The sequence below is a fragment of the Oratosquilla oratoria genome, chromosome 26 (assembly GCF_046742065.1).
Source record: "Oratosquilla oratoria isolate Oo_2021 chromosome 26, ASM4674206v1, whole genome shotgun sequence".
Lineage (NCBI taxonomy): Eukaryota > Metazoa > Arthropoda > Malacostraca > Stomatopoda > Squillidae > Oratosquilla > Oratosquilla oratoria.
This window is the reverse complement of record NC_134802.1, coordinates 8,358,891-8,385,761: the sequence shown is the minus strand read 5'-3', so window position 1 is coordinate 8,385,761 and position 26,871 is coordinate 8,358,891. Positions and strand designations below refer to the sequence as shown.

The 26,871-nt window shown below is 36.9% G+C and overlaps 1 protein-coding gene across 2 annotated transcripts in view; it reads right to left on the bottom strand.

Moving 5' to 3' along the window:
* Positions 1 to 26,871, bottom strand: part of LOC143039379 (spondin-1-like) — a 294,073-nt gene that overhangs the window by 47,510 nt on the left and 219,692 nt on the right. For both annotated transcript variants that reach the window (XM_076209302.1, XM_076209301.1), the window contains exon 11: positions 21,179 to 21,374. In XM_076209302.1, coding sequence (XP_076065417.1) covers positions 21,179 to 21,374 — 196 coding nt within the window. The remainder of the gene's footprint in view (positions 1 to 21,178; positions 21,375 to 26,871) is intronic.

Here is a 26,871-nt window from a genome sequence, read left to right as displayed (position 1 = left end):
TACATTAGGAATGGAAAAGAAACATAACCCAGACAGAACCACAAGAATCAATGAGGAAAATGAAAAAGTAAGCAGATTACTAGAATTAGTTCAGGAAGATGAACCCGAAATAACGAAACAAATTGAAGAGTTTTTTTAGACTCGGAAAGTATAGTACAGATAAGACCAGACCAATTAAGATTAAATTCAGATCACAAACAACAGCAGAGAATATCTTAGCAAAAACAGGGAAGCTAGCAGCAAGTGAACAATATAAAAAGGTATTGATAAAAAGAGAAATGGATAAAGAGGAAAGAGAGGAAGAAAAAAGGAAAAGGAAAGAGGCTAAAGAAAAAAAAAACAGAATAGAACGGAGTCAGAAAAACAAGAATTCTACTGGAGAGTAGTGAATATGAAATTGAAGAAATGGACCATAACAGAGAGAAACAAAAAAGAAACAGAGAATACAATGGAAATAACAGAAAGTTAAGAGTATCCTACACAAATATAGATGGATTAATAACAGGACTGAATGAACTGGACGAGTATCTGAAGGAAAAAGATCCGGATATAATGGGAATTGTTGAGACAAAATTAAAAGGTCCACTACCACCCAACAGCATAGGACACAATGCATATAATTATTGGATTAGAAACAGAGAGATAAAACAAGGGGATGGAGTTATGTTCCTGACTAAGAAGGATATAAACGTGAAGAGTGTCACATATGGAAAGAACAGAGTAGAGATGATTATGATAGAAGTAGAAGACAGAGATATGAAGAACAGAAAGTTTGTAATAAACTACGTGCCCCCAAAAACAGCCTCGTGGGAAGAGAGTGAACATGAAAGTATGTTAGAAGACACAAGAATAACACTAAACAAGATAATGGAAGATGGAGGAAGAATAGTTATGATGGGCGACTTTAATTGCAAAGAAATATGCTGGGAAGAGATGACCGTAAAGGGTGGAGAAGACTCATGGGGAAGTGTTCTACTTGAGATGATTATTGACCACACAATGACACAATGGATCCAAGAGAACACTAGGTATAGAAATAAAGAAGAACCATCGAGACTAGACCTAATAATCACATCAGAACCTGAAATAGTGGAAAAGATAGAATACCAGGCACCAATAAGTAAAAGTGACCACATATTGATAGAACTAGAACTAAATGAGAAAAAATACATGAAAAGAAATGAACAATATAGAAAAGGAAGATTGATGTATGAAAAAACAAACTTTGATAAAATAAGAGAATTCTTTCAAAATGAAAACTGGGAAAGAATACACAAAGAAGATACAACAGTAGAAGAGAAATGGAATATTTTGACAAAAATTAAAAAAAAAAAAAAAAAAAGGAGTGGAAAAGTATGTCCCAAGACAAAAACAAGAAAAAGAATATGTAAAATGCTGGTACAACAAAAGTTGTAGAGTGTTAAAAGACAAAAGAGACAAAGCTTGGACCAAATGGAAGAAAAACAAAAGACCAGAAAAATGGAAAATATATACTTGTTATAGAAATGAATATGTACAAGCGTGCAGAGAGGAAAAGAGAAAATATGAAAAAGATGTCATAGAAAAATGTAAAGATCAACCAAAACTATTCTACAGATTTGTAAACAACAAACTGAAAAACAAACAAGACTTGGAGAAATAAAGACAAGGAGGAGTTGAATACACAGAGGAAATAGAAATGGCGGAAATTATGAACAAGCATTTTAAATCAGTGTTTACAAGGGAGAACATACAACCTGAAGAGATCGAATGGAAAGAGAAAGTCCCCCCTATGAAAGAAATAGAAGTAACAAAGAATGAAATAATGAAACACTTGAGTAATCTTGATGTTAGAAAATCGCATGGACCAGATGAAATAGCAAACTGGATTTTGAAAGAATGCAGAAATGAACTGGCAGACAAAATACATAGCATAATAAATAGTTCCTTGAAAGAAGGAAAAGTTCCAGAAGATTGGAAAAAAGCAAATATAGTACCTATATATAAAGGAGGTAATAAAGACGACCCTACCAACTATAGACCAGTCTCTCTAACAAGTACAATAGCAAAAGTTCGTGAAAGAATGATCAAAAGTAAATGGGTAAAACATTTAGAAACAGAAAGATAAAACAAGGGGGTGGAGTTATTTTCCTGACTAAGAAGGATATAAACGTGAAGAGAGTCACATATGGGAAGAATAGAGTAGAGATGATTATGATAGAAGTAGAAGATAGAGATAAGAAGAGCAGAAAGTTTGTAATAAACTACGTGCCCCCAAAAACAGCCTCATGGGAAGAGAATGAACATAAAAGCATGTTAGAAGATACAAGAGTAACACTAAACGAGATAATGGAAGATGGAGGAAGAATAGCTATGATGGGCGACTATAATTGCAAAGAAATATGCTGGGAAGAGATGACCGTAAAGGGTGGAGAAGACTCATGGGGAAGTGTTCTACTTGAGATGATTATTGACCACACAATGACACAATGGATCCAAGAGAACACTAGGTATAGAAATGAAGAAGAACCATCGAGACTAGACCTAATAATCACATCAGAACCTGAAATAGTGGAAAAGATAGAATACCAGGCACCAATAAGTAAAAGTGACCACATATTGATAGAACTAGAACTAAATGAGAAAAAATACATGAAAAGAAATGAACAATATAGAAAAGGAAGATTGATGTATGAAAAAACAAACTTTGATAAAATAAGAGAATTCTTCCAAAATGAAAACTGGGAAAGAATACACAAAGAAGATACAACAATAGAAGAGAAATGGAATATTTTGACAAAAATCTATAAAAAAGGAGTAGAAAAGTATGTCGCAAGACAAAAACAAGAAAAAGAATATGTAAAATGCTGGTACAACAAAAGTTGTAGAGTGTTAAAAGACAAAAGAGACAAAGCCTGGACCAAATGGAAGAAAAACAAAAGACCAGAAAAATGGAAAATATATACTTGTTATAGAAATGAATATGTACAAGCGTGCAGAGAGGAAAAGAGAAAATATGAAAAAGATGTCATAGAAAAATGTAAAGATCAACCAAAACTATTCTACAGATTTGTAAACAACAAACTGAAAAACAAACAAGATTTGGAGAAATTAAGACACAGAGGAAATTGAAATGGCAGAAATTATGAACAAACATTTTAAATCAGTGTTTACAAGGGAGAACATGCAACCTGAAGAGATCGAATGGAAAGAGAAAGTCCCCCCTATGAAAGAAATAGAAGTAACAAAGAATGAAATATTGAAACACTTGAGTAATCTTGATGTCAGAAAATCACATGGACCAGATGAAATGGCAAACTGGATTTTGAAAGAATGCAAGAATGAACTGGCAGACATAATACATAGCATAATAAACAGTTCCTTGAAAGAAGGTAAAGTTCCAGAAGATTGGAAAAAAGCAAATATAGTACCTATATATAAAGGGGGAAATAAAGAAGACCCTAACAACTATAGGCCAGTCTCTCTAACAAGTACAATAGCAAAAATTTGTGAAAGAATTGTCAAAAAAAGATGGGTAAAATATTTAGAAAAAAAAAACGTGCTTAATCCAAGGCAATTTGGATTCAGACAAGGACGATCATGCGTCACCAATTTAATATGTTTCTATTCAAGGCTAATAGATATAATACAAGAAAGAGATGGATGGGCTGATTGTGCATTTCTAGACCTAAAAAAAGCTTTTGACAAAGTACCACATAAGAAGTTGCTTAAGAAATTAGAAACTGAAGGAGGAATACAGGGCAAACTGCTAAATTGGATGGAAGACTTTTTGCAAGAAAGAAAAATGAGAGTAGTGATAAGAGATCAACACTCAAAATGGGATGAAGTAATAAGCGGTGTTCCACAAGGAACAGTTCTGGCCCCAATAATGTTTGCTATATATATTAATGATATGGATGAAGGAATTGAAAGCTATATGAGCTTCTTTGCAGATGATGCAAAACTATTGAAAAAAGTGAACACGGAAGAAGATTGTGAATCACTACAAAGAGATCTAAATAAAGTACAGGAATGGAGTAGGAAGTGGGAGATGGAGTTCAATACAAAAAAGTGTAGTATAATGGAATTTGGAAAAAGTAAAAACAGAATAACAGGATCATATAAATTGAGAGAAGAAGGAATAAAAAAAGTAGAAAATAAAAAGGACCTGGGAGTCATTGTTATGAATAATATGTCACCTGAGAAACATATAAATAAGATTTTTGGAGAAACCTATAATTTAATTAGAACAATCAAAGTTGCATTTACATATCTGGATGAAGAAATGGTGAAGAAAATTCTAATCACCCTGATAAGACCAAGATTGGAATATGCAGCAACGATATGGTCACCAAGTGCAAAAAAATGCATAAAAAAACTTGAAAGAATACAAAGAGCAATTACAAAATTGGCACCAACACTCTCAAAACTATCATATGAAGAGAGACTAGCAAAACTTGAACTACAGACACTAGAGCAAAGAAGAGAGAGAGGAGATTTGATAGCTATTTACAGAATCATGAAAGGCATAGAAATTACTGATAGAGAGAATCTGATAAAATGGGATGATAGAAATACAAGAGGACACGGAAAGAAAATCAAGAAAGACAGCTATAGAGATCTAAAAAAGAACAGCTTTCCTCACAGAATAATAGACAGTTGGAACAAGTTAGATGAGAAAGTGGTGTGTGCAAAAACAATACATGAATTTAAAAATAGTTTAGATAAAATGAGATACGAAAACGGGACACCACGAGCATAGCTCCCCTTCCCGTAAAATACAACTAGGTAAATACAACTAGGTAAATACACACACACACACACACACACACACACACACACACACACACACACACACACACACACACACACACACACACACACACACACACACACACACACATATATACAGTGGTACCTCTACTTACGAAATTAATTCGTTCTGGAAATCGTTTCATAACGTGAAAATTTCGTAAGTAGAAACGCTTTTTACCCTATAAATGCCCTAATCGGTTCCAAGCCCTTTAAAAACCGGACATAAATTCTTTATAGATTACAAAAATGCATCAAAACCTGTAACAAATACATGTTAGAATTAAATTACTGCACAATAAACATAAAAATGAGAGTTGTACATAATGTAAAGAATAATTTTTTTTTTTTTTTGCATTTAATTTTTCTCTTGTTTTAACTACTATCGTTGTCACCTTTCGCCTTCTTCGGTTCAGGTTCACTCTCAGTGGTTTTTGCCTGACGTTTTGTAAAGAACCGATCCAAGGTCGTTTGCTTTTGTCGGCTTTTAACAATCTTTCGAAAATGTGCAAGGCAAACATCACCATGTTGAGCGATAGCCCGACTAGTGAACACTTTTTCTGGGTGATTCTTTTCAACAAATTCCGAAACTTCATAGAATTTTCCTGTGCCGTTACGAGCAGTAACGGGGCTTTTTTTTTAATTCCGTGTATCTCCATGTTTACATATTTTTTGTCGTAAGGCTCGTTTCCCCTCGGAAGGGGTTTTCAATTTTGTTTTTTGTAATGCTTTAATTTTAAGTATATTTCGAGCAGAGACCTCTTCCGTTCGAAATCCTACCTTTGTAAGTTGTCTGCGAGCTGTGTTGCAAGATAACATCTCATTATTTGTACAATGTTCACTTAAAGAATTAGAATTAAGAAGGTGTGTAAAAACCGGTTGCTGTTTTGTGATGTCACGTCACACTTCTAGGCGCCAGTCTGGTTCAAAACGCCTAAGGTGTACACACTCCTCCCTTTCGCGGCCAACTCAGTAAGTTTTTTGAGCCGAATTTAGTTTTAGATCTGTTATATTGCATTATCTGTATGTCATAACGAATTTAGTCTTAAGCTGCTCGTATTTCATGTTCAGATTCTTTGTAATTCTTTATAAAGCTGTTAGTAACGAGCGCCACTCTGTATTTTTTTTTACAGTTTTTCATCTCCTCCTCCTCCTAAATTCTTTCTGCCCCTCCATAGTTTCAATGGCAGCACCTGTTATGTGAAAATCAGAAAGTCTTTTTTCCTATCGCCAATAAACGTAGCACCAAGTACTCCGTGAATTCTTCCCCTCGTGCCTCTCCGCGTTTGTTTACGTTATGTAACGCAGTAAGAGGGCACCCGCTACGTTTCCCCTATGCGCAGCATAGTAATTCGCTGCGCCACATTTCCTAAAATGTCTTTTATTCGGGCTGTCGGAATAATGGCTGCCTCCTCTTCGTCTTTATTGTACTCTTCCTGCACTGCCGTGTGTTGCATCGCCTCCAACTCCCTCAGGTCCTCCGTCGAAAGCTCCTCGTGGTACTCCTGAATCAACTCGTCGATGTCCTCGTCATTCACCTCAAGCCCCATGCACTTTCCTAGCGAAACAATTTCGTCAACTTCAGGCTCAACTTTACCCTCCAACTCCACCTCGAACCCCTCAAAATCTCGTGGGGCAACAGCATCGGGCCACAGCTTTCTCCAAGCCGCATTAAGGGTACGCCTGGTCACCTCCTGCCAAGCCATGACAATTATCTTGAGGCAAACAACAATATCGAAGTGCTGCTTCCAAAACTCACGAAGGGTAAGCTGGATGTTTTCAGTGATGTCGAAACACCTTTTGAACAAGTGTTTCGTGTAGAGTTTCTTGAAGTTCGAAACGACTTGTTGGCCCATGGGCTGGAGGATAGAGGTGGTGTTAGGTGGGAGGTACAGCACCTTAATAAATGAGAACTCCTCCAGGATATCATCTTCGAGGCCGGACGGGTGGGCAGGTGTATTATCGAGAATGAGGAGGCACTTGATGGAGAGATTGTTCTCCTCTAGGTACCTCTTAACAGCAGGGCCAAAAACCAAATTGACCCACTCAACAAAAAAATTTCTGGTAACCCAGGCCTTGGCAGTGGCCCTCCATAGCACCTGAAGTTTTTCTTTTAATATTTTGTGGGCCTTAAATGCTCTGGGATTTTCGGAGTGGTACACTAGCAGGGGCTTGATTTTACAATCCCCACTGGCATTGGCACAAAGGGCAAGTGTAAGGCGGTCCTTCGTGGGCTTGTGGCCTGGCATTTTTTTCTCTTCTACTGTGATGAAGGTACGGCGAGGCATCTTTTTCCAAAAAAGGCCAGTCTCGTCACAATTAAAAACTTGCTGTGCAACTTAGCCTTCATCGATCACCAATTGTTCAAATTTTCGCACAAATTCGTCGGCCGCTTTCTGGTCGGCGCTAGATGCCTCGCCAAGCCGAACAACAGAGTGAATTCCAGTCCTCCTTTTGAACTTCTCGAACCATCCACGCGATGGTGTGGTTCTTGCGCCGAAGTTCCCTCGCCTGCATCCATCTTTACGAGGTCATTAAAGATGGCGGTCGCCTTTTCGCAAATTATGGTCTCGGTCACTGTGTCTCCAGCTATCTCTTTTTCCTTTAGCCACACGAGTAACAACGTCTCCATCTCATTGTTCACTGCCGACCTCCTCTTCAAAATGACAGAGAAGGCTTTGGAAGGAGTCGTAGCTTTTAGGGCTTCCTTTTGTTTTAATATCGTGCGGATCGTAGATGGATTACGGTCATATTCTTTGGCGAGATCAACCAAACGCATCCCTTTTTTGTACTTTTCTATTATCTCTTGCTTTGTTTGTATGGACAAAACAACTCTCTTCTTCTTCTCACCACTTTTCTCCATCACTTTCTTGGGGTCCATAGTAAAGTTGCAATAAACACTAACAAAAGGTGACGAATAACGGTCCGAACACTTCGTGCTTTACTGAGTTTCGCTAGTGTGAGACTGAGGCTTCGGTGATCCTCGTGGGCCGACGGGAAAACGAAGAGGATTCTGGGTATACGCACATACACACAGAGGTCCCTCCTCGCCAATGGGATGCCAGGAAGATGCCGGGCAATAGCCAATGGCAGAGCAGCTCGGATGCGCCACTTTCAAACCAAGATACAGGATGCTACAAGTATGTTTACGTTCGGTGAACTCTGGGAGCTGTGAGTAGCAGCGCGTATTTTGAAATTTTCGCCTTTCGTATCCTGAAATTTCTTTCGTAACAAGAGGCAATATTTTTCCGAAGAAGTGTTTCGTGACCTGAAAATTTCATATGTAGAGCCTTTCGTAAGTAGAGGTACCACTGTATATATATATATATGTATATATATGTATATATACATATATATATATACATATATATATGTATATATATATGTGTGTGTGTGTGTGTGTGTATGTATGTATACACACACGAGGGAGTAAAAAAATACTTGCAATTTTGCCATGACATACTTTTATTATTGTCACAATGTGTGTTGTGCATGCATGCCTATATTTGGTACTGTTGTGGCCATGTGATAAAAATTTTAGGATGATCGCACCATTTTGCTTTCTCTATTTACAATGTAACCATGTCCGTTCCACTAGCACTAGGCACCAAGGAATAACAAGAGCAGTGAACCGATTTCTCTGCTTGGAATGTGTGTCAGGACTGAAATTCATCAGAGGCTTTTAGCACAATACAGAGACAGTGCACTACTACATAGAAGAGTGTATGCGTGGATCAAAATTTTTAAAATTGGCCGGAGAAGATGACGCACGAAGAGGGAGCAGGACGCCTGTCAACCTCCACCACTAACGAGAATATTCAGCAAGCTCGAGAAATGGTAATAGTTCTACCTATTAAGTCATCCATGATGAGCTCGGTTTTCTTATAGTCTGTGTGAGATGTGTGCTATGGGGGATTACTGCAGAGCACAAGCGCAAATGTCTTCAAGTCTGCCACGCTTGTCCGGCCACTTTTAAACTTCTCGATCCACTCATACACAATTCTATGTGGTAGTGCACTGTTCCTGTATTGTGGTAAAAAACCTCCAATGAAATTCAGCCCCTGTAACACCTTCCGACCAGAGAAATTGGATCACTTTTCTTTGTTCTTCCTTAGTGCATACTACAAGTAAAGTGGCCATGTTTCCACTGTAAAGACAGAAAGCAAAATGGCATGATCAGGCTCAAACTTTGATTACGTGTTTACAATAGTACCAACCATAAGCATACATGTGCAAAAAGCAGTATGGCAATAATAAAGATATGTTATGGTGAAAGTGCTCTCCCTCATGTGTGTATGTATACACACACACACACGCACACACACACACACACACACACACACACACACACACACACACACACACACACACACACACACACACACACATATATATATATATATATATATATATATATATATATATACATAATACTCACACACACACACACACACACACACACACACACACACACGTGATCAATTAATATCTTTATTTCAACCACAAATCACTTTTAATTCCATGCCATCGCAGTCGAGACTGAAGAATCGCTCGATGGAGGCATTCGTTGGAAATTGAAACGTGGACGAGCCGAGGATTCGAACCCAGCTAACCCGTAACAAAGTTACAGTGACTTAAACCAATGCGCTATCTCTCTTGATAGCGCATTGGTTTAAGTCACTGTAACTTTGTTACGGGTTAGCTGGGTTCGAATCCTCGGCTCGTCCACGTTTCAATTTCCAACGAATGCCTCCATCGAGCGATTCTTGTCTCGACTGCGATGGCATGGAATTAAAAGTGATTTGTGGTATAATATATATATATATATATATATATATATATATATATATATATGTATGTATATGCATATATATATATATATACATATATATATACATATATATATATATATCGATAATTTTTATGACAGTTGCATGCAGGGTTCGAACCCGCTGTACTCGGCTATCCGTAAATTACCTGTACGGTGCCCTAGACCACTACACCACAGAGGCTATAAAATCCTTGAAACCTGGAATCGAACTGATTCCCGAGGGAAGGAAGATCACTTATTACGGCGATCCGAATTCCTGTTTTACTCAAGGACCAGCCCACCAGTGGTGTGGGGTAAGGACCAAGACGAACCCCTTTCACGCTTATCGCCATTGTAACTATGAGAGTAATACGCTAATGGCAGCGACATCAAACCGATAATTTTTATGACAGTTGCATGCAGGGTTCGAACCCGCTGTACTCGGCTATCCGTAAATTACCTGTACGGTGCCCTAGACCACTATACCACAGAGGCTATAAAATCCTTGAAACCTGGGATCGAACTGATTCCCGAGGAAAGGAAGATCACTTATTACGGCGATCCGAATTCCTGTTTTACTCAAGGACCAGCCCACCAGTGGTGTGGGGTAAGGACCAAGACGAACCCCTTTCACGCTTATCGCCATTGTAACTATGAGAGTAATACGCTAATGGCAGCGACATCAAACCGATAATTTTTATGACAGTTGCATGCAGGGTTCGAACCCGCTGTACTCGGCTATCCGTAAATTACCTGTACGGTGCCCTAAATTATCGGTTTGATGTCGCTGCCATTAGCGTATTACTCTCATAGTTACAATGGCGATAAGCGTGAAAGGGGTTCCATTATACTACACTTCTTGATATTGAATTCCATCTCCCATTTCCTACTCCATTCCCATACTTTATTCAGATCACCCTGTAGCGACTCACAATCTTCTTCCGTGTTCACTTTTTTTCAGCAATTTTGCATCATCCGCAAAGAGGCTCATATAACTTTCAATTCCTTCGTCCATATCATTAATATATATAGCAAACATTATTGGGACCAAAACTGTTCCTTGTGGAACACCACTTATCACTTCATTCCAATTAGTGTTTGTCTCTTATCACCACTCTCATTTTTCTTTCATGCAAGAAGTCTTCCATCAACTTCAGTAGTTTGTCCTGTATTCCTCCTGCAGTTTCTAATTTCTTAAGTAACTTCTGTGGCACCTTATCGAAAGCTTTTTTCAGGTCTAGAAATGCACAATCAGCCCATCCATCTCTTTCTTGTATTATATCTATTTAGCCTTGAATAGAAACACATAAAGTTTGTGACGCATGATCGTCCTTATCTAAACCCAAACAGCCTTGGATTTAGTACGTTGTTTTTTCCAAATGCCTTACCCATCTAATTTTGATAATTCTTTCACAAATTTTAGCTACCGTACTTGTAAGAGAGACTAGTCTATAGTTAGTAGGATCTTCCTTGTTTCCCTCTTTATATATTTGTACTATATTTGCTTTTTTCCAATCTTCTGGAACGTTTACTGCTTTCAATGAACTGCTTATTAGGACTCAAAATGCAGTTTGCCATTTCATCAGAACCATGTGATTTTCTGACATCGAGATTACTCAAGTGATTCATTATTTCATTCCTTGTTACTTCTATCTCTTTCAAAGGGGGGATTTCCTCCTCCCACTCTACATCTCTGGGTTGTATGTTCTCGCTCGTAAACACTGATTTAAAATGCTTGTTCATAATTTCTGCCATTTCTATTTCTTATGTTTATTCAACTTCTCCTTGTCGTACTTTAACTAATTCTTGTTTTCTTCAGTTTGTTGTTTACAAATCTATAAGATAGTTTTGGATGATCTTTACATTTTCTATGACATCCTTTTTATATTTTCTCTTTCCTTCTCTGCGCACTTCTACATATTGATTTCTATAACTAGTATATGTTTTCCATTTTTTCAGGGCTTTTGTCTTTCTTCCATTTTATCCAAGTTTTATCCCTTTTGTCTTTTAACTCCCTACATTTTTTGTTGTACCAACACTTTATATATCCTTTTTCTTGTTTTTGTCTTGGAACATACTTTTCCATTCCCCTTTACAATTTTTTGTCAAAATTTTCCTTTTCTCCTCTACTTTTATGTCCTCTTTGTGTATCCTTTCCCAATCTGCTTTCTGATTTTTTTTTCTCATTCTATCAAAATTTGTTTTTCCATCCATCAATCTTCCCTTTCTATATTGTTCGTTTTTCATGTACTTTTCCTCATTTAGTTCCAGTTCAATCAATATGTGGTCACTTTTACTTATTGGTGTTTTATATTCAATCTTGTCCACTATTTTAGGTTGTGGTGTGATAATTATGTCCAGTCTCGATGGTTCTTCCTCATTTCTATACCTAGTATTCTCTTGTATCCATTGCGTCATTGTATGTTCAATAATCATATCAAGTAGTACATTTCTCCATAGGTCGTCTCCACCCTTCACTGCCATCTCTTCCCGGCAGATTTCTTTACAATTAAAGTCACCCATTATAATTATTCTTCCTCCATCTTCCATTATCTTATTTAGTGTTAACCTTGTGTCTTCTAACATATTTTTGTGTTCTCTCTCTTGCCACGAATCGTTTTAGGAGGCACATAAATTACCATAAACTTCCTGCTCTCCGTGTCCCTGTCCTCTATTTCCATCATAATCATCTCTATTCTTTGCATGTGTAACATTCCTCACATTTATATCCTTCTTAGTCAGGAACATAACTCCACCCTCTTGTTTTACTTCTCTGTTTCTAATCCAATAACTATATCCGCCATGTCCTACACTGTTGGGTGGTAATGGACCTTTCAATTTTGTCTCTACAATTCCCATTATGTCCGGTTCTTTTTCCTTCAGGTAATCATTCATTTCATTCAAGCCTGTTATTAAGCCATCTATACTTGTGAAAGACACTTTTAATTTTCTGTTACCTCCATCCTGTTTTCTGTTTCCCTTCCGTTTTCTCTACTATGAACCATTTCCTCACTTTCATATCTACTACTCTCCAATAGAATTTCTCTTTGACTCTGATCTGTTCTCATTTTTTTTAGCTTCTATTATTTTTGTTTTCTCTTCCTCTCTTTCCTCTTTATTCATTACTCTTTTTATCCATAACTGTTTACACAGATCCCTTTTTGCTAGTTTCCCTGTTTTTGATAATATATTCTCTGCTGTCGTTTGTGACTTAAATCTAACCTTAATTGGCCTGGTCTTATCTATGCTGTATTTCCCTAGTCTATATATTTTTACAATTTCTTCCCCTATTTCTGGTTCATCTTCTTGAACTACTTTTAATACCTTGTTTACCTTTTCCTTCTCCTCCTTTACCCTTGTAGTCCTCTTTGGATTATGCTTCTCTTCTATTCCTAATATAATTATACAGTTCTTTTCATCTGCTAAGTCTCTTACTATATTCTCCTTCTCTCTCATCACATAAATAAATGTGTCCTTAGTTTGTTCTTTCATCTATTGTTTCACTATATCTCTAAATTTACTTTTGCTGTTCTCTCTGACTTTTTTCCAACCACTTACCTCTTTTGTTATGGACTCTTTATTCTTTTTATTATTCCTCTTTAATTCCTCATTCTCATCCTTTACTTCTCTTAACTGTCTTTTTAATTATTCTATTTCTTTAGTTAGGTTTTGGTTCTCTTTCATTTAATTCTTCCAGTTTATCCTCCAGGTTAAACCTAACCTCCCATGCTTCGTTCTTTTTTTTTTTTTTTTTTTTTTTTTAGTTTCTCATCTCCTCCCTAATTAATTCCATAAAAGTAATTATCTCCTCTTTCCATTGAGCTGCTATTATCTATATTTCTATTTCTAATACCTCTGTTCACCTGTTCGACCTCGTCTGTGTCATCTGCACACCTTTTGTTGACACCCCTTCTGACGTCCTCAATAATTCCTCCCTTCTCCTTTTCTTCACCTGCCCACTACACCACGAGCTTTCCCCTTCCCTAATACACGTTTATATCCTTCTTAGTCAGGAACATAACTCCACCCCCTTGTTTCATCTCTCTGTTTCTAATCCAATAATCATATGTATTGTGTCCTATGCTGTTGGGTGGTAGTGGACCTTTTAATTTTGTCTCAACAATTCCCATTATGTCCGGTTCTTTTTCCTTCAGATACTCGTTCAGTTCATTCAGTCCTGTTATCAATCCATGTATATTTGTGTAGGATACTCATAACTTTCTGTTATTTCCATTGTATTCTCTGTTTCTTTTGTGTTTCTCTCTGTTATGGTCCATTTCCCCAATTTCATATTCACAACTCTCCAGTAGAATTCTTGTTTTTCTGACTCCGTTCTGGTCTCTTTTTTTTTTTTTTTTTTTCTTAGCTTCTTTCCTTTTCATTTTTTTCTCTCTTTCCTCTTTATTCATTTCTCTTTTTATCCATACCTTTTTATATTGTTCACTTGTTGCTAGCTTCCCTGTTTTTGCTAAGATATTCTCTGCTGTTGTTTGTGATCTGAATTTAATCTTAATTGGTCTAGTCTTACCTGTACTATACTTTCCGAGTCTAAACTTCTCTTCGATTTGTTTCATTATTTCAGGTTCATCTTCCTGAACTAATTGTAGTAATCTGCTTACTTTTTCATTTTCCTCATTGATTCTTGTGGTTCTATCTGGGTTATGTTTCTCTTCCATTCCTAATGTAATTATACATTTCTTTTTATCTGCTAAGTCTCTTACAATATTCTCCTTCTGTATCATCACTTTGATAACTGAGTCTTCAGTTTGTTCTTTCATTTGCTGTTTAATTATATCAGTAAATGCAACTTTACTGTTTTCCTGTATTTTTCTCCACCCCTGTGCTTCCTTTGCTATGGCCTCTTTATTGTCTTTATTGTTCCTTTTTATTTCTTCATTCTCCTCGGTCATTTGTTCAAGTTTTTCCTCTAGTCTTGCCAGTTGGGGGAGGTTGGTATCCGCCCCCCCCCCCATCATTAAATCCATGGAAATTATTATCCTCACCTTCTATTGTGCTGCTCTTATCTGTGTTTCTAATCTTTACATTTTTGTTAGTCCCTTCATCGTCACTAAATTGCTCTGGTCCGCGTTTGTTTACATGGCGTCTGCCTGCCTGGACCAAGTCCTCTCCTTCCTCATTTCTTTCCGTTTCCCTCAGTAATCCCTTCCCTTCTCCTTTTTCCTCACTTCCCACTACACCACGAGCAATCCCCTTCCCTGCAAATACAATAGGTACTTCCTTTGCGTTGAGATCCACGAAAATTTCACTTTTTCTTCACGACATAAATCCTCGCCGTCTGTCCGACTGAAGTGTGTGTATTTACCTAGTTGTATTTTACGGGAAGGGGATCTATGCTCGTGGTGTCCCGTCTTCATATCTCATTTTATCTAAACTATTTTTAAATTCATGTATTGTTTTTGCACGCACTACTTTCTCATCTAACTTGTTCCAACTGTCTATTACTCTGTGAGGAAAGCTGTTCTTTTTCAGATCTCTTCTATAGCTGTCTTTTTTTATTTTCTTTCCGTGTCCTCTTGTATTTCTATCATCCCATTTTATCAGATTCTCTCTATAAGTAATTTCTATGCCTTTCATGATTCTGTAAATAGCTATGTGTGTGTGTGTGTGTGTGTGTGTGTGTGTGTGTGTGTGTGTGTGTGTGTGTGTGTGTGTGTGTGTGTGTGTGTGTGTGTGTATTTACCTAGTTGTATTCTACGGGAAGGGGAGCTGTGTGTGTGTGTGTGTGTGTGTGTGTGTGTGTGTGTGTGTGTGTGTGTGTGTGTGTGTGTGTGTGTGTGTGTGTGTGTGTGTGTGTGTGTGTGTGTGTGTGTGTGTGTGTGTGTGTGTGTGTGTATTTACCTAGTTGTATTTACCTAGTTGTATTTTACGGGAAGGGGAGCTATGCTCGTGAGATCCCGTCTTCATTTCTCATTTTATCTAAACAATTTTTAAATTCATGTATTGTTTTTGCACACACCACTTTCTCATCTAACTTGTTCCAACTGTCTGTTACTCTGTGAGGAAAGCTGTTCTTTTTCAAATCTCTTCTATAGCTGTCTTTTTTTATTTTCTTTCCGTGTCCTCTTGTATTTCTGTCATCCCATTTTATCAGATTCTCTCTATCAGTAATTTCTATGCCTTTCATGATTCTGTAAATAGCTATCAAATCTCCTCTCTCTCTTCTTTGCTCTAGTGTCTGTAGTTCAAGTTTTGCTAGTCTCTCTTCATATGATAGTTTTGAGAGTGTTGGTGCCAGTTTTGTAATTGCTCTTTGTATTCTTTCAATTTTTTTATACATTTTTTTGTACTTGGTGACCATATCGTTGCTGCATATTCCAATCTTGGTCTTATCAGGGTGATTAGAATTTTCCTCACCATTTCTTCATCCAGGTATGTAAATGCCACTTTGATTGTTCTTATTAAATTATAAGTTTCTCCAAAAATCTTATTTATATGTTTCTCAGGTGACATATTATTCATAACAATGACTCCCAGGTCCTTCTCATTTTTTACTTTTTTTATTCCTTCTTCTCCCAAATTATATGATCCTGTTATTCTGTTTTTGCTTTTTCCAAATTCCATTATACTACACTTTTTTGTATTGAACTCCATCTCCCACTTCCTACTCCATTCCTGTACTTTATTTAGATCTCTCTGTAGTGATTCACAATCTTCTTCAGTTTTCACTCTTTTCAGTAGTTTTGCATCGTCTGCAAAGAAGCTCATATAGCTTTCAATTCCTTCATCCATATCATTAATATATATAGCAAACATTATTGGGGCCAGAACTGTTCCCTGCGGGACACCGCTTATTACTTCATTCCATTTTGAGTGCTGGTTTCTTATCACTACTCTCATTTTTCTTTCTTGCAAAAAGTCTTCCATCCAATTTAGTAATTTACCTTGTATTCCTCCTTCAGATTCTAGTTTCTTAAGCAACTTCTTATGTGGTACTTTGTCAAAAGCTTTTTTTAGGTCTAGAAATGCACAATCAGCCCATCCATCTCTTTCTTGTATTATATCTATTAGCCTTGAATAGAAACATATTAAATTGGTGACGCATGATCGTCCTTGTCTGAATCCAAATTGCCTTGGATTTAGTACGTTGTTTTTTTCCAAGTATTTTACCCATCTACTTTTGATAATTCTTTCACAAATTTTTGCTATTGTACTTGTTAGAGAGACTGGTCTATAGTTGGTAGGTTCTTCTTTATTTCCTCCTTTATATATAGGTACTATATTTGCCTTTTTCCAATCTTCTGGAACTTTTCCTTCTTTCAAGGAACTGCTTATTATGCTATGTATTTTGTCTGCCAGTTCATTCCTGCATTCTTTCAGAATCCAGTTTCCTATTTCATCTGGTCCATGCGATTTTCTGACATCAAGATTACTCAAGTGTATCAATATTTCATTCTTTGATACTTCTATTTCTTCTATAGGGGGGACTTTCTCTTTCCATTCAATCTCTTCAGGTTGTATGTTCTCCCTTGTAAACACTGATTTAAAATGTTTGTTCATAATTTCCGCCATTTCCATTTCCTCAGTGTATTCAACTCCCCCTTGTCTTAATTTCTCCAAGTCCTGTTTGTTTTTCAGTTTATTGTTTACAAATCTGTAGAATAGTTTTGGTTGATCTTTACATTTTTCTATTACGTCTTTTTCATATTTTCTCTTTTCCTCTCTGCACGTTTGTACATATTCATTTCTATAACCGGTATATATTTTCCATTTTTCAGGTCTTCTGTCTTTTTTCCATCTGGTCCAGGCTTTGTCTCTTTTGTCTTTTAACTCCCTACAACTTTTGTTGTATCAGCATTTTACATATTCTTTTTCTTGTTTTTGTCTTGGAACATACTTTTCCACTCCTTTTTTGTAAATGTTTGTCAAAATATTCCATTTCTCTTCCACTGATGTTTCTTCTTTGTATATTTCTTCCCAGTATTCTTGTTGAAAGAATTCTCTTATTTTATCAAAGTTTGTTTTTTCATACATCATTCTTCCTTTTCTATATTGTTCATTTCTTTTCATATATTTTTCTTCATTAAGTTCCAGTTCAATCAATATGTGGTCACTTTTACTTATTGGTGTTTTATATTCAATCTTGTCCACTATTCTAGGTTCAGATGTAATTAATAAGTCTAGTCTCGATGGTTCTTCTTCATTTCTATACCTAGTGTTCTCCTGTATCCATTGTGTCATTGTGTGGTCAATAATCATCTCAAGTAGAGCGTTTCCCCATGAGTCGTCTCCACCCTTTACTGTCATTTCTTCCCAGCAGATTTCTTTGCAATTAAAGTCGCCCATCATAACTATTCTTCCTCCATCTTCCATTATTTTGTTTAATGTTATCTTTGTGTCCTCTAACATACTTTTATGTTCACTCTCCTCCCATGAGGCTGTTTTTGGAGGCACATAATTTATCACAAATTTTCTGCTCTTCTTATCTCTGTCTTCCACTTCTATCATAATCATCTCTACTGTATTCTTTCCATATATGACACCTTTCACGTTTATATCCTTCTTAGTCAGGAACATAACTCCACCCCCTTGCTTTTTCTCTCTGTTTCTAATCCAATAATTGTATGCATCATGTCCTACACTGTTGGGTGGTAGTGGGCCTTTTAATTTTGTTTCTACAATTCCCATTATGTCCGGTTCTTTTCCCTTCAAATAATCATTCAGCTCATTCAATCCTGTTATTAATCCATCTATATTTGTGTAAGACACTCTTAGTTTTCTGCCACTTCCATTGTGTTCTCTGTTTCCCTTATGTTTTTCTTTTGTATGTCGAACTTCCTTAGTTTCATGTTCACTACTCTCCAATAGAATCTCTCTTTCTCTGACTCCGTTCTGTTCTCGTTTTTTGCCTTAGCTTCCAGTCTTTTCTGCTTTTCTTCCTCTCTTTCCTCTTTATTCATTTCCCTTTTTATCCATATCTTTTTATATTGTTCACTTGTTGCCTGTTTTGGATAAGATATTCTCTGCCGTTGTTTGTGACTTGAATTTAATCTTAATTGGTCTGGTCTTGTCTGTGCTATACTTTCCGAGTCTAAATTTCTCTTCGATTTGTTTCATAATTTCTGGTTCATCTTCCTGAACTGATTCTAGTAATTGGCTTACTTTTTCATTTTCCTCTTTGATTCTTGTGGTTCTATCTGGGTTGTGTTTCTCTTCCATTCCTAATATAATTATACATTTCTTCTTGTCTGCTAAATATCTTACTATATTCTCCTTTTGTCTCATCACTTTAATAACTGAGTCTTCAGTATGTTCTTTCAATTGCTGTTTGACTATGTCAGTAAATGAAACCTTATTTCCTTCTTGGGTTGTTTTCCAATTCTTAGCTTCTTTAGCTATTGTCTCTCTGTTTTCTTTACTATTCTTCTTCAATTCCTCATTCTCCACCTTTACATCTCTTAACTGTCTTTTTAGGTCTTCTATTTCATCAGTTAAGTTTTTATTCGCCTTTTCTAGTTCTTCCAATCTTTCAACCCTTTGTAAAATGGTGTTCATATGACCTAACCTACTCTCCAAGTCCTCGATCACCTTATCAACCTTCTCCTCTAGTCTTGTCAGTCGGGGGGGGGGGGTTGTGTCCCCCCCCCACCCTCTTTAAATCCCTTGAAAATATTCTCATCACTTTCTACTGTATTGTTCCTATCTATACTTCTAATCTTTACATTCTTATTAGACATTTCGTCGTCTTCCAGTTGGGCTTGCGGTCGTTTGTTTACTTTTCGGCGGTCTGCTTGGGCCAAGTCCTCTACTTCCTCATTTCCTTCCATTTCCCCAGCAATCCCTCCCCTTCTCCTCTTTCCTTACTTTCCCACTACCCCACGAGCAATTTCCCCCCCACCCTGTAAATACAAAAAGGCACTTCTCTTTGCGTTGGGATCCACAATCGGCACTTTTCTTCAGAACGTTCTTCAAGCCGTCCGTTCGTTGAAAGTGTGTGTGTGTGTGTGTGTGTGTGTGTGTGTGTGTGTGTGTGTGTGTGTGTGTGTGTGTGTGTGTGTGTGTGTGTGTATTTACCTAGTTGTACTTCACGGGAAGGGGAGCTATGCTCGTGAGATCCCGTCTTCATATCTCATTTTATCTAAACTATTTTTATATTTATATATTTTTGTAGCACACACCACTTTCTCATCTAACTTGTTCCAACTGTCTATTACTCTGTGAGGAAAGCTGTTCTTTTTCAGATCTCTTCTATAGCTGTCTTTCTTGATTTTCTTTCCGTGTCCTCTTGTATTTCTATCATCCCATTTTATCAGATTCTCTCTATCAATAATTTCTATGCCTTTCATGATTCTGTAAATAGCTATCAAATCTCCTCTCTCTCTTCTTTGCTCTAGTGTCTGTAGTTCAAGTTTTGCTAGTCTCTCTTCATATGATAGTTTTGAGAGTGTTGGTGCCAATTTTGTAATTGCTCTTTGTATTCTTTCAATTTTTTTTTATACATTTTTTGTACTTGGTGACCATATCGTTGCTGCATATTCCAATCTTGGTCTTATCAGAGTGATTAGAATTTTCTTCACCATTTCTTCATCCAGGTATGTAAATGCCACTTTGATTGTTCTTATTAAATTATAAGTTTCTCCAAAAATCTCATTTATATATGTGTGTGTGTGTGCGCGCGCGCGTATGTATATGTATATGCGAAACTAGTCAGGAATAAACTCAGACCAAGATTCCTGTGTTTCCTATTCCACTTACGTCAACCTGTCAGGATGTCTTATGTATATGTATATATATATATGTATTTGTATATGTATATGCATATGTATATGTATATGTATTTATAATGAGTATAATGTGTTGTATGCAGTTCAATATAGTGATGAATTGCCGATATGTTTTTGAAAGCATGCTAGAGTGCTCTGTGGCATGAACAGCAAGTTGCAAGGAAGAACAGTTATTGACAAACCACAAAAGAATTATTAGGACCTTTGATACCTTTTTCTGCTGTCTCTGTCCTCCTCATAATAACACTCAATTATTGAGGCCATCATGCAGGGTAATTTTGACTTGTGGTGTAAAGTTGACCACAAATTTTTGGCATTGTATTCTTTTAAATATTATTGATGGGATCAACTTTACACCACCAGTCAAAATTACCCTGTGTGATGGTACCTCCTCCCTGATGAAAATGGACTTTACACATAACTGATATCTAAAGAGAAAATATATTGAACTGATCTGAGCTTGTCTTGGAAGGAAAAGCTTTATACTACTAAGAAGGAATTGCTTTGAGCAACTAGGTAAAGGATTCTTTTCAAAGATATTGTGATTTAAAAATGTTGGCAGCAATGGGAAGAAATCCACTGCACCCAATCATTTCAGTTTTAAATAGGTAATGTAAACTTTGACAATAAACATAATACTTCAGATCCAAAAACAACTTTCCCATATGTGCTCCTTCACCAATTCATCCTTATTCATCCCACTTTCATCTACCCTCCCCACTTTATACATCTATGTAATAGCATCACTCCTTTCTTTTTCCTTCGCTATTATAGTCTCTCCTTCAGGTATCTGTCCCTTCTCTGACACCCTTGCCCCTCATCTGTTTTCACTTACCTTCAGCTTCGTCATATTTAACGATACAGTCCTTTTCATCACCATAACAAACACGAGTGGCCATTGTGGACACATTGCAGTTTTCTCTCAATGCTGGTACCACGAACTGACGTTTCCGAACGCTGTTTCCCCTACCACACTTCGCTGAGCACTGGCTCCACTGACTCCATTGGGTCACTGAGCAGTGAGGAGGAATCTGGGCCCACGTTGATGGAAATGAGTTTGATGGAGGGGCAGATGAGAAAGAAATAACTTTCTTAGTGAAACATGAAATATAGGATGAAAAGAGAAAGGAATAAATTATTATGGGCATATATGGGGAAATCTGATTGTCACATGCATTTACCTAATTGTATTAATGTAAAGTTCCAACTAAATCTATATCATTGATTTCCAATTATATTTAGATTTGAACTCATGTATTGTTTGAGCTTGGGCTATATCACCTTCTAAGCTATTCTACATATTCATGCATATACAGTATGTGTGGTCTTTCTTAATTTACTCTCATGACCTCTTAAAGCCTTCCCATCTTTATTCAGGAGACCTCTTCTGTCAGTGTGACCTGAACACTGTGATCATATCACCTCTTTCTTTTCGATCTTTCAAAGTTGGTAGACCCAATAATTTTAGTTTTTCTTCATATGGTTTATCTGCCAGGCTGGGGACCAGTTTGGTTGCTGCCCTTTCTATCCTCTCAATCTTGCTTATATCCTTCACTCTCTGCGGGAACCATACTACTGATACATATTCCAGTCTTGGATGTATCAGGGTTTCAATGAGTTTTTTCATCATCCCTTCATCCATATAGTGGCACACCACTTTAATCTTCTACAGTAGTCTTATACTGATGCATATTCCATTCTTGGATGTATCAGGGTTTCGATGAGTTTTTTCATCATCCCTTCACCCATATAGTGGAATGCCACTTTAATCTTCTGCAGTAATATGTGGATAATAAATTGATCCAACCTGAAGGAGTTTCTCATTATCTTCTCCTTTTTCACTTAAGAGAACAAGGAGGGAGGGTCACCAATTAAAAAAGCACTGGAAGTAGACCAACTGTGGAGGTGCTGTGTTTTGCTGCATTAGTTCTGACCTGGGCAGTGAGAAAGGGGGGCATGGCCCATCATCCACAAGGAGCTAAGATAGAAGAGAAAAAAATAATGGGCGATGGATTGGTGGGGGAATGGATGCATGCTTTGACTGGCAACCTCCCTTAAAAGGAAAGAAGCCTTTTGGAATATAGAATAAAATTATTAAAGTTCATTTGCCATTTCACCGACATTTGTTAACATGGTCGGTGAAATGGCAAATGAACTTCAATATCTCTAAGTGTAGCGTGTTAAACGTAGGGCTACACAACCCCGAAAATAGATACAATTTAGATAACACGTTTTTAGAAAAATCTGAGTGCGAGAGGGACTTGGGTGTTCTGGTGAGTCCGGACCTTAAAACCAGGAAGCAGTGCATTAGCGCCAGAAATAAAGCTAACAAAGCATTAGGCTTCATTGCTAGGACGGTAACGAATAGAAGTGCAGAGGTAATTATTAAATTCTATCTAGCGATAGTTAGACCCATCCTTGACTATGCGGTACAGTTTTGGTCTCCGTCCTACAAAATGGACATCAGGTAGGGTGAGATCAGAGGAGCTTGTTCGGAATTACAAGGTCCTCCTTCAGGAGATGAAGGAACGTGGGAGCCGTCACGTAGTCTGTGGGATCCTCCCGAGGATCTACGCAGGCTCGTGTTGGAACAGTAGAGCCATAGGGATCAATGATAGGATATCACAGTTGTGCACACAATTGGGATACCACTTTCTTGATCCTTGGTATCTCTTTTCTAGGCGCCATGACCTTTACGCTTCTGATGGAATCCACCTTACCCGCAGAGGCAAAGATGTTCTTACAAACCTTATTGTGGGAGTTTGTAATGAACTAGCTCCTTTTTTAGGGTAGAAGCCCAAAGGGAAGGGGAAATAGAATGTACTTGGGAAAACAGTGTATAGTATAGCATTAATGTAGAACAATGTGTCAGTATAGGACAAAATATAATTTTAGGATATAATGTCGCTAGAGGACGAAATGTCACATTAGGATATAATGTCATAGGACAAAATGTCACAATGGGATGTAATGACAGTGGAGGACAAACGATCACGATGGGAAGTAATGATAGTGGAGAACAAAATATCACGATAGGATGTAATGATAATGGAGGAGAAAATATCACGGTAGGATATAATGTCAGTGAAGGCCAAAATATAATTTTAGGAAGGGATACCGGACAGAATGTCAATGAAGGCCAAAATATCATGATAGGATGTAATGTCGCTAGAGAACGTAATATCACATTAGGATGTAATGTCATAGGACAAAATGTCACAATGGGATGTAATGACAGTGGAGGACAAACGATCACGATGGGAAATAATGATAGTGGAGAACAAAATATCACAATAGGATGTAATGATAATGGAGGAGAAAATATCACGGTAGGATATAATGTCAGTGAAGGCCAAAATATAATTTTAGGAAGGGATACCGGACAGAATGTCAATGAAGGCCAAAATATCAAGATAGGATGTAATGACAGTGGAAGACAAAAGATCACGATGGGATGTAATTATAGTCGAGAAAAAAAATATCACGGTAGGATATAATGTCACTGGAGGACAAAATATAATTTTAGAAAGGGATGCCGGACATAATGTCACTGAACGATGGGAGGCCGGCGTGAATCACGGTGACGTAGGGGGACAAAATGTACAAAAGAGATCGGATGACCGTGATCGACCAGATGTCCGTGATGGGGGAAATGTTAATTTTGATAGGAGAAATGTTAATGAGGCATTGAATGTCAATGAAGGACCAAATGATAATAATATAGAGCAAGGTATAAATAAAAAACAAAATGATAATATAAGACATGATATTGAAACTCAAAATGTGTCAAAAAGAAATAATCACGAGTTTCTTAAAACGATGTACTTTAATGCTCGTAGTATTAGGAACAAATTTTAAGAAATACAGGCGTATGTCAAAAGCGAAAATCTCGATATGATAGGAATAACTGAGACATGGTTAAATGGTACAGAGTTCGAAGCTGAATTTAATATTGCGGGATTTAAACACTTTCATCAGGATAGAAACCACAAGAAAGGTGGGGGTGTTCTATTGTACGTTAAAAATAATATTCATGCTTGTGTTTTAGAGAAAGTGAAACAGGATGCATATGATAGTTTGTAGGTTGAGTTAACCCAAACAAATGGACAAAAAATGAATATAGGTGTAATATATAGGCCAAAGACATTATCATTAGCAGACGACAAACTGTTATTTCAAGAACTGTCTAGTTTCTGCAACAGGGATTTATTGATAATGGGTGATTTCAATTTTACTGACATTGATTGGATGACCCTTGAACATGGCCATATAGGTAATCGCTTGATTGATTTTCTTGGTGACAATTACTTAATTCAGCATGTAAAAGAGCCCACAAGATATGGAAACTTACTCGATCTTTTTATCACTAGCCGCGAAAGCATGGTAAGTATGGTAGAAGTCGGTGAATCTGTTGCAAATAGCGATCACAACTTAGTCAGATTCAAACTCCTAAACAATTTTAGAATAGATACTTGTGCTTCTAAAATACCCGATTTCAGTAAAGCTCAGTTCATAGGACTACGTCAGGAGCTTCAGCTTACAGATTGGGAGGCAAAATTAAACGAAAGGCCTGTCGATCAGATGTGGGAAATATTTCAAAATACGCTCACTAAGATGATTCAAACTTACATTCCTTTTAAGGACAGAATTCCCCCAAATCAGGCTCGCCCAAAGTGGCTCGACAAAGAAACTGAAAAAAGTATTGCTAAAAAAAGACAGGCTTATAAGAAATATAAGTGCTCGGGTGCATCTAATGACTATGAAAGTTATGTATCAATACAGAGAGATTTAAAAAAGACAATAAGAAAAAGAAAACGACAATACGAAATGAACATCGCTGATAAATCCAAAGAGAATCCCAAAGAATTCTATAGTTACATTAGAGATAAAAAGGTTGTTAGGAATCACATTGGTCCACTATTATCTGCTGACGGTCAACTTGAATATTCAAATGAAGGAATGTGTAATATCTTAAACAATTATTTTAGTTCGGTATTCGTAAACGAAACACCTCAAAGTGAATTTCAAACTGAAACCTGTGAAAAGTCTGGGGGTAAACTTACTCACTACGGTAAATATAACAAAAGAAAAAATGAAAAGGTGTATAGACAAACTCAAAGTTAATAAAACACCAGGGCCTGACGGTTGGCACCCAAGAATCTTAAAGGAAATGAAAAATGAGATTGTTGTTCAATTAGAAATTATTTTCAAGAAATCCATCATATCCGGAGATGTCCCAAGAGAATTTACTCCCATATTCAAAAAAGGTGACAAAAAGAAACCAAATAACTATAGGCCTATAAGTTTGACTTCAATCGTAGGAAAAATAATGGAAACTATCATCAGAGATGATATCGAACATCATTTAGAGAGTAACCGTTTGATAAATGATAGCCAGCATGGTTCCAGACGGAAACGTTCTTGCGTGACTAACTTACTCGAATTCTACAACACAGTTATCTCGAATTATGACAAAAGAAACAATATGGATTTAATATATCTAGACTTTGCAAAAGCTTTTGATACCGTCCCACACGAAAGACTACTTACTAAACTAGCTTTGCATGGAATAAGTGATAGCCTATTAGGTTGGACTAGTAATTGGTTGAATGGTCGCAAACAGAGAGTTGTTTTAAATGGAAAAAATTCTGGATGGAAAAGTGTTGCAAGTGGAGTTCCTCAGGGTTCCGTTCTTGGGCCACTTCTATTCATAGTATATATAAATGATATAGACCATGGACTAAAATCTACTGTTTCCAAATTTGCTGATGATACAAAACTGTGCGGAGTGGCAAATGATCACTCAAACCAATTAGATATTCAAGAAGATTTAGATCAATTACAGCAATGGTCTGAAAAGTGGCTAATGAAATTTAACACAAGTAAATGCAAGGTAATGCACATAGGTAAAAATAACAGTAAGTACGATTACAAGTTATTTGGAAATTCGTTAACAAAAGTGGATAGTGAAAAAGATCTCGGCGTAATTATCAGTAACGACCTCAAATCATCCAAGCAATGTATTTCAGCCTCTGAGAAAGCAAATAAGATTCTGGGACTGATTGCGCGATCTTTTGATTTCAAAAGTCCATCACTCGTTAACAAGCTATATAAATCGTTAGTTCGTCCACATTTGGAATATGCTGTTTCCGTATGGTCACCGAATCTCATTAAAGACACTGACAGACTGGAAAAAGTACAACGGCGAGCCACAAAACTGATTCCAAATATCAAAAATAAATCATACGAAAATCGACTAAAGCACATGAATCTGTTTTCCCTAAAAAAGCGTAGACTCAGAGGTGACTTGATACAGGTCTTTAAGATTTTAAAGGGAATTGACAACATCAAAAGTGACAAAATTTTCACATTGAATGAGAATCAGACAAGAAACAATGGTCTCAAACTGTCCGGAAATAGATTCAATTTGGAAGTAGGTAGAAACAACTTTGCCAACCGTGTAGTTAATGAATGGAATAAACTTCCTGCACAGGTAGTGCAATGTAGTTCAGTTCGAAGGTTTAAGAA